At 43.9% G+C, this 15,661-nt stretch overlaps 1 protein-coding gene across 1 annotated transcript; it reads left to right on the forward strand.

The window, feature by feature from the left end:
• Positions 1-9,695: 9,695 nt before the first annotated feature.
• On the forward strand, positions 9,696-10,694 carry LOC139477326 (proline-rich protein 36-like). Its single transcript, XM_071259878.1, has one exon. The coding sequence runs from the start codon at positions 9,696-9,698 to the stop codon at positions 10,692-10,694; it is 999 nt and encodes a 332-aa protein (XP_071115979.1).
• The last annotated feature ends 4,967 nt before the right edge of the window (positions 10,695-15,661 follow it).

Below are 15,661 nucleotides of genomic sequence, written 5' to 3' on the forward strand. Positions count from 1 at the left end.
ACCTCTCTTTTTGGGGAACTATTTTATTCCGCAATATAGCTGGTTGTTGTTTGGCTGTCAGTGTAAACATGAAGTCACACGTACTAATTAATAAAATTGTGTTTAGATCTTGGCCTACATCCTTTGAGGTAAGAAATTGTGATAAAAAATTATAAGAATTTACCTTCACTTTGTGTAAGTTCATTGGAGTGAGGGCCAAACTGTATGAACGTCGGAGCTTGGCCCTCACTCTATGAAGGTTCATACTCCAATGAACTCACACAAAGTGAAGGTCAATTCTTAAGTGATGTTGTCTCCTTGTAGCATAGCCTCATTGTTAAAAACTCTCTGTGTGATGTCATCCTCCTGTGATGTTGTCTCCTTGTGGCATAGCCTCATTGTTAAAAACTCTCTCTGTGATGTCATCCTCTCGTGATGTTGTCTCCCTGTGGCATAGCCTCATTGTTAAAAACTCTCTCTGATGTCATCCTCCTGTGATGTTGCCTCCTTGTAGCATAGCCTCATTGTTAAAAACTCTCTCTGTGATGTCATCCTCCTGTGATGTTGCCTCCTTGTAGCATAGCCTCATTGTTAAAAACTCTCTCTGTGATGTCATCCTCCTGTGATGTTGCCTCCTTGTAGCATAGCCTCATTGTTAAAAACTCTCTCTGTGATGTCATCCTCCTGTGATGTTGCCTCCTTGTGGCATAGCCTCGTTGTTAAAAACTCTCTCTGTGATGTCATCCTCCTGTGATGTTGCCTCCTTGTGGCATAGCCTCGTTGTTAAAAACTCTCTGTGTGATGTCATCCTCCTGTGATGTTGACTCCTTGTAGCATAGCCTCGTTGTTAAAAACTCTCTCTGTGATGTCATCCTCCTGTGATGTTGACTCCTTGTAGCATAGCCTCGTTGTTAAAAACTCTCTGTGTGATGTCATCCTCCTGTGGTGTTGTCTCCTTGTAGCATAGCCTCGTTGTTAAAAACTCTCTCTGTAATGTAATGTCCCAGTGTATAGATACAGTGATAATAAGTCTTCCTGGGATATAGGCTCCTTGTGATATATTATTAGTTCCCCTGTGGTATAGTGAGGTAAAATGGGGTTCAGCGTCGCGTCCAAGATTATTGCACTTATATAGCGACGTGCATGCACGTGTATGTGTGTGTAGCTGCTTGTAGCAGTCCGGACTGATGCCGATTTATAGTGCTAGCTCACTGAAATACCATGAATACCCCACTCAGACACAGTATACTGACTCCGAGCCGACCAGTCCTTGTTTTAGCCCCTTAAAGCCGAGCGCCAGACAGGGTAACAACAAGTACCATCTTTTAACGTCTTATGGTATGACATTGCCGGGGATCGAATCCCCGTCCTTCCGGGTGGTGATTATTTATCGACAGCAGCGAACGCCATACGTGCATTCCCAATGTGCGCCGGGGCTTCCAGGAGGCACGGGTGGCCCAGTGGTCTAAGGCGCCGCGATTCGCTGTGCAGAGTTGCGTCCCTTGGGCACGCCAGAAACCTATGATTGTGGGTTCGAATCCCGGTTCTCCCCGATTATGTTTCTAGGTTTGTCAGCACCATACCCGTGATAAACGTCTGAGACCTGGATCACTTCGGGCTTAACTGTAATACTTTTAAAAGTGGCGTTAAACCCAACTCACTCACTCACTCACTCACTCATTCACTCACTCAAGGACTTCCATAATGACAACCCTTAACATTCCCACCACTAATTCATCCACAGCTTCACGGTGTAAGGACGTTCAAGTCTACAATGAAACTGACCAAAGATGAACCTCATTACAATCACTACTATTTCAAAATAAGGGCGGTCAGGTTGCCTAGTGCTTAAAGCTCGTCACGCCGAAGACCCGGGTTCGATTCACGACATGGGTACAATGTGTGAAGCCCATTTCTGGTGTCCCCCGCCGTGATATTGCTGGAATATTGCTACAAGCGGCGTACAACCGCACTCACTCACTCACTCACTTCCAAATATGTAGAATATATGTTGTAATAATACATTGTTACATAACTTAAACTGAGTAAAACTCACCTGCCACTGATTGGTACAAATATATCAAACATAATTAATTCGTTTATCAGACCAAGTTTTAATATTCTGGATTGCAAAAGAATTATTAAACTAAAGTTGTTCATGAATTATGTCCTCCGTGTCTTGAACACTTTTTTTAACAAATTTGGATATGTATCCCATACATGCTTTCCAAATGGGTTCAATTCTGTAAAACATCTAAAAAAAATCATCTTTGTACTCCATTATCCCACATGACAAAATTAAGGAAAAATCTGATTCATGGGGCTTTTGTTACAAAACGTGGTAGATACTGCAATGCTGCTCTTTCTCATTGAGAAGATCTATGTAAATTGTGTGTGTGTGTGTGTGTGGGGGGGGGGGGGGGGGGGTCAGTAGGCATCCCATGGGCACCAATCGTGCTCCCCTTTTTGCTGGTCTGTTTCGTTATGTAAATGCATCAGATTTTCTCCTCGGAATGGCAAAGTCAAAACAAGGTATACGTAATTTGGCCAAGTTTAAAGTAAGCTTCAGGCATATTGATGATCTGATAGCGTTCAATAACAATCAAGTAGCCAATTCCATTCCATTGATTTACTCACATGAACTAGAAATAAAGGAGACCAGTGAGACTGCCTCATCTGTTTCATATTTAGATCTGCGTATAAAGATTCAGAGTGACAAGACACTCCCCACAAGACTGTAGGGATGACTTTAACTTTCCAACAGTCCACCTTATCTTTATGCCGAGCAATGCTCCTGCAGCTCCAGCCATTGGAGTCTACATTTCACAGCTTTTGAGGTACAATCGAGCATGCTCTTTCTACAAAGATACGACTACTATACGACTCTTACTCAGAAGTTGTTTGATCAGGGTTACAGTGAGTGAGGTGTTACGCCGCTTTTAGCAATATTACAGCAATATGTCGGCGGGGGACACCAGTAATGGGCTTCACACATTGTACCCATGTCGGGAATCGAACCCGGGTCTTCGGCGTGACGAGCTAACGCTTTAACCACTCGGCTACTCGACCACCCTGATCAGGATTACAACATTCAAGACCTAAGTAAAGCTTTCAATAAGTTGTATGGTAGACGTGTGGAGAAAATATCCAAATTTGACGCATCGAGGACAAGAAAGACGTCCAATTCCCATTTTGACTTGTATCATACGTTCCCGTGGTTTTTTAAGGTAAACGATTGACTTGCCCTTGCATGTGTTTGGGGCAAGATAGGCTAACCTTCTCCCGAACACCTGGTATCATCTCTATTTGATAGTGATTCATAAACACATGTTCAGAATATACTCGTCCAATCGATTCTGCTTTTTTGCATATATTTCTCATGAATATGGAAAGGGTTTTGTTTCAATGCAATATTATTGATTATTAAGATTTATTTTAATAAGCACATTTTTAACATATTTCTCAGAAAGGAATATTACTAATATTCTAATTGTCAGATTTAATTTCGCGTTTTAAATGGTTCATCGCCAGAGCGCCAATGTAAACACAAAACGTCAACAACGTCAACGTCAACGTTAACAAAACGTCAACGTCAGAGAATAATTAATCTCCATTAACGAAACAGATCTATTGCCGTTAAGGGCAAACTAGTAGTCACAATTACATACTAACGGAAAATATAATGAGTTTGTTTCATATAAAGTTAAAAGACATAAATCTATTCTGAAATTAAATCATGCGTCTTTCAATACATATTAATCCTCAACATATCTCCTCAACCTTAAAGTCGTGATTCACAATTTGCAAGTGCATGTTCATACAGGGATACACAATTCAAATATTCATAGGGAGCATGTTACTCATTCAAGTGTTGTTTTTTTAATGTGACACAATGATTGTTTAGCTATAAGGTTATCATAAAAACGCTTTTGTTTAGCCGTAGATAATGCTTACGCTGTGTCACTGGTTGCTGGAAATCAACGTCTTAGCGCCATGGGTATGCTGCAAACAGAAATTGTGCAAAAGACATTTTAATGTTCATCAGGCAGCGCAACACTCATGACGCGTATGACGTCACGACAACACGACAACCATATTCGGTTGGTGCATCTTCGGAATAACAAACTGCCACATTAACAGCTCGGACAATTCCTGGGTTGAGACCAATTAGTGGCAAAACCGTACGCAACCGGTTGGGGAGCACAACATCCGGTCCCGACGCCCACGACACCGTCAGGCACGCCCAGCTTGGCGTAGCCAGCATCAGAGGTTGAGAAGACTGGAACAGGACACTGTTCAAAGGATTCCTGGTTTCATCTGGACAGCTCTGGTGGTCGTGCTTGCCTAATCAACGTCGTCAGTTAAGGGTGGAAGTGTAATGGTGTGGGATGGCATCACAATTGATGGGAGAACACAACTCATCATTGTTCGTGACAATTTGATTAGTACCGGGACGACATCGATCAAGATCATGTTCTACTCTTTGTTCAAATGCAGGTACGTAATGTCACGTTGCCCGCCCACATATTCCACGTGTTGTCACAGACGTTTGAGGCAGATTAACATCGCTCTATTGCCATGGCCGGCTGTTTTTCAAGCCTATACCTCGTCCCCGATGAACGCAGCTTACGACAGGACCAGAACCAACGTAACCAGGCCGTAACGCTAGTTCAGTTGGATCAATCTTTGGTTGACATTTGGAACATCATCCCCAGGCTCTTTCCAATCATCTGGTTTCTTCAATGCATCGCCGATGACTCGCCTACATCAACGCAAATGGTGGTCACACCAGATGTTGACATTGTTAATTGAGTTGTTATATCACCCTTTTTAGGACTTGTCGCTCTGGCTTCTGTTACCATGTAAGGATTTTGTCAATAAATGTGTTATGATAAAACATTGGTCAGACAAACGAGCAAATATTATGTAGTTATTTTCAATAACATTTACACCACTTTATGTGTAACTTTCATGCACTGGTTAGAACATCAACTACTATCACAACTAGATAACCCAAATCTGATTGTTCTGGACAATGCTAGTTACCATAATCTGAAGATTCCTGAAAGTGTGTCTCCCAATTTGAGTTCAAGAATACAATGTCTGGATGAGCGAGGTATCGTTTCTGCATCTAAGGATACAAAACTGGCCGGATGAGCGAGGTATCGTTTCTGCATCTAAGGATACAAAACTGGCTGGATGAGCGAGGTATCGTTTCTGCATCTAAGGATACAAAACTGGCCGAATGAGCGAGGTATCGTTTCTACAACTAAGGATACAAAACCAGTTATATGACAAGATCAAGACGTCACGTGTTTGTCAGACAGACAAGATGGCGGCTAATCAGGGTCACGCTGTATTTAGAACTCCAATGAGATAGATAGGGGGGGCACGGGTGGCCCAGTCGTCTAAGGCGCCGCGATTCGCTGTGCAGAGTTGCGTCCCTTGGGCACGCCAGAAACCTGTGATTGTGGGTTCGAATCCCGGTTGTCCCCGATTATGTTTCTAGGTTTGTCAGCACTATACCCGTGCTAGTGGGTTTCACCGAAGTGGTAAACGTCCGAGACCTGCATCACTTCGGGCTTTTCCTCCCACATTAAGCTGACACGCCGTGATATAACGGAATACTGTTAAAAGCGGCGTTAAACCCAACTCACTCATTCACTCCAGAGAGATAACTCAAACCAATAGCACTGATCTGAGCAACTTGTAAAAACTTTTTTGACAACAACAACAAGTTAAATTGTTGGTTCAAACTTCATTTGGACGAATAGACTTTCATGTATTGCAAATGCTGAAAAACATCATATCCTGAGGAACAGTATGACCAGTCACATGGTTTAGACTTCAGCAAAGTCGATCTGGTAATTGTAAATCTTTCTGACAGTTCACAGTCTGATTCGAAAAATACTTCTTAATGTGTCACAGGACATTTTGAGACAGTCCCCACGTGACATGCCCTGGCAACGGTTGTTGTTCTTGTGCTTACCACGTGCACGAGTGTTGTTAAATCTATAATCCGTTTCGGTATTGTTCCTCGTCACTTGAACTTTGTCAACAAACATGACTGAACTTCTTATTTTGCTCCTGTATATATTCATTTGGGTTAATGTTAAGAATCTATATTGATTACCTTATAATAAGGTATGTTGTCATAAATGGATATTTCATTTTGTTAAACACGATTAATATGCCATCTTAGTGTTATCTCGATTACATTAATTCAGGATATTCAGGATAGATGTACACAGATACCTGATGAACTGTTATCAAACATTAAAGCAACTTGTATATAGGTAAGTGAGTGAGTAAGTTGTGTTTAACGCCGCTTTTAACAGCATTCCAGTCATATCAGGGCGTGGCAGCTTAATGTGGGAGGAAAGCCCCAAGAGATGCAGGTATTAGACGTTTACTACTTCGGTGAAACCCACGAACACGGGTATGGTGCTGACAAACCTAGAAATATAATCGGGGCGAACCGGGACTCGAACCCACAATCATAGGTTTCTGACGTGCCGAAGGGACGCAACTCTGCACAGCGAATCGCGGCGCCTTAGACGACTGGGCCACCCGTGCCCCCTTATATATAGGTAAGGGCAACATCTTGTCACATTTACTTTGCAACCCGTGAAGATCCAGGTCTTCAGCAACCCATGCTTGCTGTAAAAGGTGACTATGCTTGTCGTAAGAGGCGACTAACGGGATCGGGTGGTCAGGCTCGCTGACATGGTTGATGCATGTTATCGTATCCCAAATGCGTGGATCGATGCTCATGATGTCAATCACTGGATCGTCTGGCCCAGACTCGATTATTTACAGACCGACGTTATATAGATGGAATATTGCTGAGTGCGGCGTTAAACAACAAACAAACAAACTATTAGGGAACTACTTCCAAGCAGATAGACCTACAACTGCTGTCACTGGGTTGTGTCTGTCCTGGCGATGATTGCCGCAGGCGCCGTGGTCTCCCCATCACCTTGTCGTGAAGGTCGAGTTTCTTGCCGTGGTGACATACTACAGCTGTGTTGCAAAATGTTACGAAATCACCAGCTACTGACCGCTGTTATCATTTACTCGGACACATAGACGTTATGAATGGTCAGTGAATTATACAGGTGCGTGGGTTTGTTAATGAGACAAGTTCAGATCGGCAGTAGCTCACAGATCTCCCGCATGCAATAACACAAACATGTTTAACCAACTGCTCAGCTTGTAAACTAGGAACAGTGTGACTACGACGTCCATTGGGTAACAAGAACTTCGGTATACAAAGTTATGCAAAACGTTTCCATTGCTCATTTTGAATTACTTCCCTTTAATAACCCGTTTATTTGAGCTTTGTTCAATATTGGAGTGAGTGAGTGAGTTGTGTTTAACGCCGCTTTTAACAGTATTCCAGTTATATCGCGGCGTGTCAGCTTAATGTGGGAGAAAAGCCCGAAATGATGCAGGTCTCAGACGTTTACCACTTCGGTGAAACCCACGAGCATGGGTATGGTGCTGACAAACCTTGAAACATAATCTTAGCGAACCGGAATTCGAACCCACAATCATAGGTTTCTGGAGTGCCCAAGGGACGCAACTCTGCCCTGTCTGCCCCTGCCCTGCCATTGTTCTACACCCCAGTTCAATATTGGACGTCTTTAAAGGTCACTTTGTTTATGTACGTATTATTGTACTATAAATAGACTAAGCAGCAAATTGTCAGATTGTATTTATATGTTTAACTTTCAACAAATATATTAAGTTAGTGATATTATATCCAAAAAGGTTACTATCTATATGGTTTTATCTTACATTTTAAACGTGGTGGAAGTCACGTGGCTTATATTTTATTTCTTATCACAGTCTTCATTGAACCAATTCTTAACCCAATATCACCCAGCCACAGTTTACTTTTTAGAAACTGTTGCAGGAATGAAAGATGGTTAATGGACATAATCCAATTTAACAACAGTTCTTTCAACTTTCAATTACATAAAAAACAATCTCGGTATAGGCCCTTAAGGAAGAGAATATATGGATGTCAACTTCTTTATTATGAGGAACTCAACGTTTCGAAGTATATGCTTAACCTAATTGCCCCTTGCTATGTCCATTCTTACACCTATCAGTGCTAATTCTATATGAGCAACCCCTAAAGCCCCCTCTTGGGTTGCACACACCACTTTCGCCCCTTTCGGAAACACATTAAATGGCCTGGCCGGGCCCGTGTGCGAAATACGCATCAGTTGGAAAGCGCACGTTAAATCTCCAAAGTAAGTAAGTAAGTAAGTAAGTAAGTAAGTAAGTAAGTAAGTAAGTAAGTAAGTAAGTAAGGCATTCATTCACCTGATGAAGGAGTAAGCATATACTCCGAAACGTTGTCTTCCTCATAATATATAACTTGACATCCATTTCGTATGAATGGTTGTATTTGAATTGATTATTATTTCCACTATTTGGAGTGATATTAGACCAGGGACATCCGAAGCGATGTGTTCCTCATAATAAAGAAGTTGACATCCATATATTCTCTTCCCTAATCTGGGTATGCTTTGTTTTGCCGATCAGTTAATCTCCCCACGGCAACCAGTCCATGTCTATCTATATTGATGACAGTGATGAAGTTCAAGTCATTGAAGCATTCAACGGATGGAAGAATGCCGTCATCAGGTGAATGAGTGTTGCACTTTTATCGCGTCAGGCAATAAACTATTGGAGAAAAACCCAACCCTTTTGTAGACGACCCGCAATTACCATATTTAATAGCCATGTTGGCTAACCAATCACCATTTCAGTCGAGCATGAGTACCGCGATGAGATTGTCACATCTCAATCCCCGTGGCAATAAAATGGCCAGCATTAGAGAACAATGTTTTGAATCCATCAGACATATCGGGTGCTGCTATAAAAGCAATCGGTCTGCTAATGTAATAGACAGCAAAGGGATTTCAGAGCGTGTCTCTAGGCTAGTCAGTAAGTCCATAAAAATTATCACCAATTAAGAAACAAGGAGGCGGATCAGTGCAACTCGACAACAATAATGATAGCGCGACTTGGGTGTCGCATGATAGTGGGTAGGAACTGCAGTTGTATTTGCCAGGAGATACGTCAGTGTATCACATGTATGTTATTGTTCCTGGAAGACGTCATGGGTCTCTACACTCTTAGCCAGGGTTGGCTTCTTTGAACAGGCAAATCAACTAATGGTTGCAAGCGACCTCTTGTAGTCTCCTGCCACTTGTTCTTGTCTGACCCTGTCTGACCACCTGCCCCTGTCTGTCCCCGTCTGCCCTTGTCTACTCCTTTCCTGTCTGCCAAAAGAGATTGCGCATGTCCGCCTCTGTCTGCCCCTGCCCTGCCCTGCCCTTTCCCTTGTTCTACTCCTTGCCTGATCCCTGCCCTGTCCTGCCCTGCCATTGCTCTACACCCTGCCCTGCACTGCCCTGCCCTTGCTCTACTCCCTGCCCTCCCTTTGCTCTACACCCTGCCCTGCCCTGCCCTGCCCTGCCATTGCTCTACACCCTGCCCTGCCCTTGCTCTACTCCCTGCCCTCCCTTTGCTCTACACCCTGCCCTGCCCTGCCCTGCCATTGCTCTACACCCTGTCCTGCCCTGCCCTGCCCTTGCTCTACACCCTGTCCTGCCCTGCCATTGCTCTACACCCTGTCCTGCCCTGCCTTTGCTCTACACCCTGTCCTGCCCTGCCCTTGCTCTACACCCTGTCCTGCAATGCCCTTGCTCTACATCCTGTCCTGCAATGCCCTGCCCTTGCTCTACTCCCTGCCCTCCCTTTGCTCTACACCCTGTCCTGCCCTGCCCTTGCTCTACACCCTGTCCTGCAATGCCCTTGCTCTACATCCTGTCCTGCAATGCCCTGCCCTTGCTCTACTCCCTGCCCTCCCTTTGCTCTACACCCTGTCCTGCCCTGCCCTTGCTCTACACCCTGTCCTGCAATGCCCTTGCTCTACACCCTGTCCTGCAATGCCCTTGCTCTACACCCTGTCCTGCAATGCGCTGCCCTTGCTCTACACCCTGCCCTGCCCTGCCCTTGCTCTACACCCTGCCCTGCCCTCCCCTTGCTCTACATCCTGTCCTGCCCTGCCCTGCCCTTGCTCTACACCCTGTCCTCTACACCCTGTCCTGCCCTGTCCTGCCCTTGCTCTACACCCTGCCCTGCCCTCCCTTTGCTCTACACCCTGCCCTGCCCTGCCCTCCCTTTGCTCTACACCCTGTCCTCTACACCCTGTCCTGCCCTGTCCTGCCCTTGCTCTACACCCTGCCCTGCCCTCCCTTTGCTCTACACCCTGCCCTGCCCTGCCCTCCCTTTGCTCTACACCCTGCCCTGCCCTGCCCTTGCTCTACACCCTGCCCTGCCCTGCCATTGCTCTACACCCTGCCCTGCCCTGCCCTTGCTCTACACCCTGCCCTGCCCTGCCCTTGCTCTACACCCTGCCCTGCCCTGCCCTTGCTCTACACCCTGCCCTGCCCTGCCCTGCCCTTGCTCTACACCCTGTCCTGCCCTGCCCTGCCCTTGCTCTACACCCTGTCCTGTCCTGCCCTGCCCTGCCCTTGCTCTACACCCTGCCCTGCCCTGCCCTTGCTCTACACCCTACCCTGCCCTGCCCTGCCCTTGCTCTACTCCCTGCCCCGACCCGACCCGCCCGCCCTGCCAGCTCCTGTCCAGTGGAAGGTCTTCATTCATACAAAGGGACATTGCTCTTTGCATAGACTTATTTATCAGCATATAAGACAGGGAGGACAATTTGACATTTTGAATTGTACAAAATGAATTACTTTTGAGAACACAGCACCAAAACATCACATACGATTGGTGTCATCGCCACAGTATCTGCATCAATTCGTTCAGTTTTCTCAAACAAAAAATGTTGACGTCAATCTACAAAGTAGCGACGTCATGATGTATCAACGATCAAGACAAAATGTCCAGTAATACTGTCCCGTCCATCTATAAACGCACATCTAGTCTGACGGTTACTGGCTGATCTGGCCTGATGGGTTTACCTGTCCCCTGCTAGACACACACAATAGGCTTACAGCGGGGACGGGGAGACAGGTATCTGCAGATGCTATGTTTAGGATCTTCTTTCTCTTATCCTCCGTGTACATGTGGGAGGGCACTATCCCATTACGTGAGTTATCCACAACGACTTTCGTTACGGCAATACAGTTACCGATCAGGTGCACGATCCTGGATATTCTTTTTTTCAGTTCCCGAAAATGCTGGAAAGATATAATTTGTGCCGAAAATAAATATATCGCTCTCTGAACATGCTTGTTCATACAGAACAAACAATATATTATAGCGTTGTGTTTCCAAGCGAGATTATTTAGTATTCTTTTTAAGAGGACCATTGCATGTCTTAGCCGTGTTAGGATCTTCTGGTTGCAGATGTACAAACAATCCAGATCTTCCCATATCAAGTCTGAAATCGTGTCGTCCTTGGATTTACGCCTACCTTTGCGTGAAACACATTGATGTCACTGAAACATTATCCACTTTAACCAATCTCACTCGACAACACATTATCTATTTGATTTTGTTATTTATTTATTATTTATTTGTTTAATCCAGACAAACAGGCCCAGATCTTGAAATGTAGAATCAACAGCTATGTTCTTTACTTCTAAAGAAATGTAAACTTTTTATTCGTAAATGGAGATCGCCTCCGTCGTCTAGTGGTAGAGCGTCCGCCAGGAGAGCGAAAGGTCCGGGGTTCGATCCCCGGCAGCGACGTACCAAAATACGTTTAAAGATGGTACTTGATGCTACCCTGTCTGGCGCATTAAGGGGCTAAAACAAGGACTGGTCGGCTCGGAGTCAGTATACTGTGTCTGAGTGGGGTATTCATGTTAAACTGCGGCATGGTATTTCAGTGAGCTAGCACTATAATTCGGCATCTGTCCGGACTAGTACAAGCAGCCACACACACACGTGCATGAGTGAGTGAGTGAGTGAGTGAGTTTGGTTTAACGCCGCTTTTAACATTATTTAAGTTATGTCATGGCGTGTAAGCTTAATGTGGGAGGAAAGCCTGAAGTGATGCAAGTCTCAGACGTTTACCACTTCGGTGAAACCCACGAGTTTGGTACTGACAAACCTAGAAACATAATCGGGGCGAACCGGGATTCGAACCCACAATCATAGGTTTCTGGCGTGCCCAAGGGCTTAACTCTGCACAGCGAAACGCGGCGCCTTAGACGACGTGGGCCACCCGTGCCCCCCACACGTGCATGAAAGTCGCTCCATAAGTACAATAATCCTGGACGTTAAACAACATTTCACCTCACCTTATTCGTGATTGGTCATATATTCATGCCAATATACAACTGATAATATGTAACTAGGTTTGTATCGTGTTCGATGCCTTTAGTTATGTTATTATCTCATGGTTGTTATGACACAAAAACACGCTGATCTGAGTGAGTATGGTTCTATGCCGCTTTTTGCAATATGCCAGCAATATCACGGCGGGGGACACCACAAATGGGCTTCATGCATTGTACCCATGTCGGGAATCGAGCCCGGGTCTTCGGCGTGACGGGCCAACGCTTTAACCACTAGGCTACCGACCTCCCTCTCTGATCTGAAAATCTATAAATGTCAAATGAGAATGTCAGAGTGCATCTTCAGTGTAATATTACAAACGTATATTGTCTAGTTATTCAATCCAGTTGTAGCAACTGTAAAACAAGCATTGTTTGTCAATAATAAAACAAATAAATTGCAAATGATTCCATGACAGTTCAGTTGCGATCCAAGCAATATTCTTTGCGTTATGTTTCCATCAACCAGAAAATGTCAGGTCATGTCACAATGTTATTGGTTTCGTAGTCTGCAGTTTTTCGTGTTTTAATGATTAAATAAGCTAGCTAGAGTTATTATTGTTGACTTAAAACAGGCATTAGACAACGTACAATGTCACGGACGGGTTGGATTAGACAACGTGCAATGTCAAGTACCGGCTGGAATAGACAACGTGCAATGTCCCGTGCCGGCTGAACCAGACACCATGCAATGTCGGGCACAATTTTGAATCAACGCAGCCATCAAAGTTAGGCTCAAAACGTTTCAGCCACTCATGTTATAAAATGAAATTAACAATAAATAATAAACCGACACGTAATATGCAACAACATGTTCTTGCATGCTTATGGTCATCATTGATGAGGAAATGGTATATTGTGGACGTCAATTGACGTTAATAAGGAAAAATGATACATCTTCACTTCTTGTTCTGAAGACAACGGTCGTTATTTATGGCAGCAAGTATTAATGTTTACTGTAACTTTGTGCTGGACAAATTGGCACCAGAGGATGGCATTATCCACTGGAAATAGAAAAATAGTGTAAAACGAATGAGAGTGCATGCTTCTAACTACCTTGTTGTAAAACGTTGTTAAATGGGATTCGAACCCTCGGATTTTTACGGTGTTTGAATACTCGTCTTTATAAGTCCAATTTTTTCTCAATCCCAAATTTGAAAAACAACGTGTCATTCGGCTTGGCGAAATGTTTTATTCGTTTGTTGTTTAACGCTTCACTCACCGATATGCCTGCTATATGACGGCGGTCTGTAAATAATAGCGTCTGGACCAGACGATCCAGTGATTGACATCATGAGCATCGATCCACGCATTTGGGATACGATCACCTGCATCAACAAAGTCAACGAGCCTGACCACCGGACCCCGTCTGTCGTATCTTCCGACAAGCCAAGCTCCTTCCAAGCGCGCGACACCTTTGTTACACTCTCGGTATAGAGAGCTCCGCGAACGGGATATCGCTGTGAGGAGCTTGACGACAAGCATGAGTTGCTGAAGACCAGCACAAAGTCGGATGTCAACGGGTCCGAGTTAAACAACGTAACCACGTGATTAAATATTAAGTTGGATTAACATCGATTTTGTTGATTTTTATATAATTCTGCTAATGAGTTCAGTTATCAAGGAATTTTTAAGCATGTGATGTCGTCCATTGTGGTATGATGTCATACTGTTATAGTGCAATCTCATTAAAATCAGATCTTAGTTCTCGCTACCGCTAAACAAAGATCTGAGGACATCCCATTACGGGTCACGTCAGAACGACCTTGCACGAACTTTGACCGACCAATGAAATGACTGACAAGAAGTCCACTTTAGCCAGCCAGAAGGCAGCTTTCTCGTGCTTTACGGCACTAATTTCAAATTGGCGACTACGCTTCGAAACATATTTTGACAAATTCTCGATAAAAAAATGAAACCTGAACATAAAAACCATTCTGGAATGGCTAACAGATGGTCTAGATTGTATGGATGATTCAGTCGTTAAGCCAGTAACTATCGTTCAGAATACCCCGTGTTAAAGTTTTCGAGGTTGCAAGATTAGAAATCACATTCCGACTGTCACGTTCATGATGTGCAAAGCGACGCCCTGATTGGTCGGAAGAAAGGTCGTTCTGGCGTTACCCGTAATGGGATGTCCTCAGATCTTTGTTTAGCGGTAGCGAGAACTAAGATCTGATTTCAATGAGATTGTGTTATAGTGTGACTGTGTCAGAATTCACATAGTGACAGAGACACAAGCTACTTCAGAAATTGACTGATCACTTTTGTATTTTACACAGTCTCTAGGTTTGTACTACGGGGAGTGTACAGTGTACAGAGTTTGTGGGTTAACAGAGATGCGGTTTCTATTGAGTACTTGATGCGGGCTCTGACTTTAGACCTTTTCCCGATGCATTATCTTAACTTTCAACAAAATCAGTAAATGTGCTATAGTGCCACTAAATTTTTTGGTCCATCACCTGATTGTCTGGTTTGTTTACAGGCTGCCGTACCATGTCATGAGTACTGCTTGGCTACGTTAGACAACAAACAAACAAACACTTACTTCTTTATGTGAAAGAAATCGGTCTGTATAATAAATTTTAAATATGTATGTGAATAATTAAATGCTTGTTCTTAAATTTGGTGTGATGCTATTATCAACTGACATTATTGAAGGCTATGTCCAGGTTAACGTAGCGTCAAAATATTGCCCCCCTGTGTGACACGTAATCCTATCATAATCGATGTTACTATATATCATCAACCAGTGTTTTTAAGCCAACTCATTGCTGACAATGTTTTAATATTGGCTAGTATTGTTCACAACCACCAGTAGCTAAAGTGATGACGTTAATCCTGCTGGGGTATCATGCAGGAAGCAGAGGTGCTATAAGTCCCCATGATCCCCAGCGAGGTTGCCTAGCTTTGGTTGCTGGTGGCCTATAGCCCGTGTTTTAAAACTGTATTATATTGTTATGCTCAAATATGTTTCATATATTGTTTTTAAATATGGTATGCATGAATTGATTTTAAATATTCCTTTGCTTAAATGACTCAATTGTTAACATTTTAAACTTGGTCTCTGAAATAACGCCGATGCGACGTTAAATTTTAACTCACTCACCACTTCTTTATGCAAATTGTGTGAGTGGCGGGTGCTACCGGTAGAGCGGGCCGGGTTAACCGTTTTGTGAACACTTGTTGTCATTTCTTGTTTTCAATGATCCATTCATATAATTTTCACCGCTGTTTTGCTCTTTACGCCAATCGGAACTGTTTCGGCGGATAATCGAAACTGGATATATTTTCTGGCTTTGACGTTGTGTAGTTTATACCTGAACACCCGCAAGTCTTTGGCCAAGGCT

This window comes from Haliotis cracherodii, unplaced genomic scaffold, assembly GCF_022045235.1.
Source record: "Haliotis cracherodii isolate W230 unplaced genomic scaffold, xgHalCrac1.p SCAF_33, whole genome shotgun sequence".
NCBI lineage: Eukaryota > Metazoa > Mollusca > Gastropoda > Lepetellida > Haliotidae > Haliotis > Haliotis cracherodii.

Excerpts from the sequence above, each read along its gene's own strand:
- LOC139477326 (XM_071259878.1), top strand. The coding sequence starts at position 9,696 with ATGCCCTTGCTCTACATCCTGTCCTGCAATGCCCTGCCCTTGCTCTAC.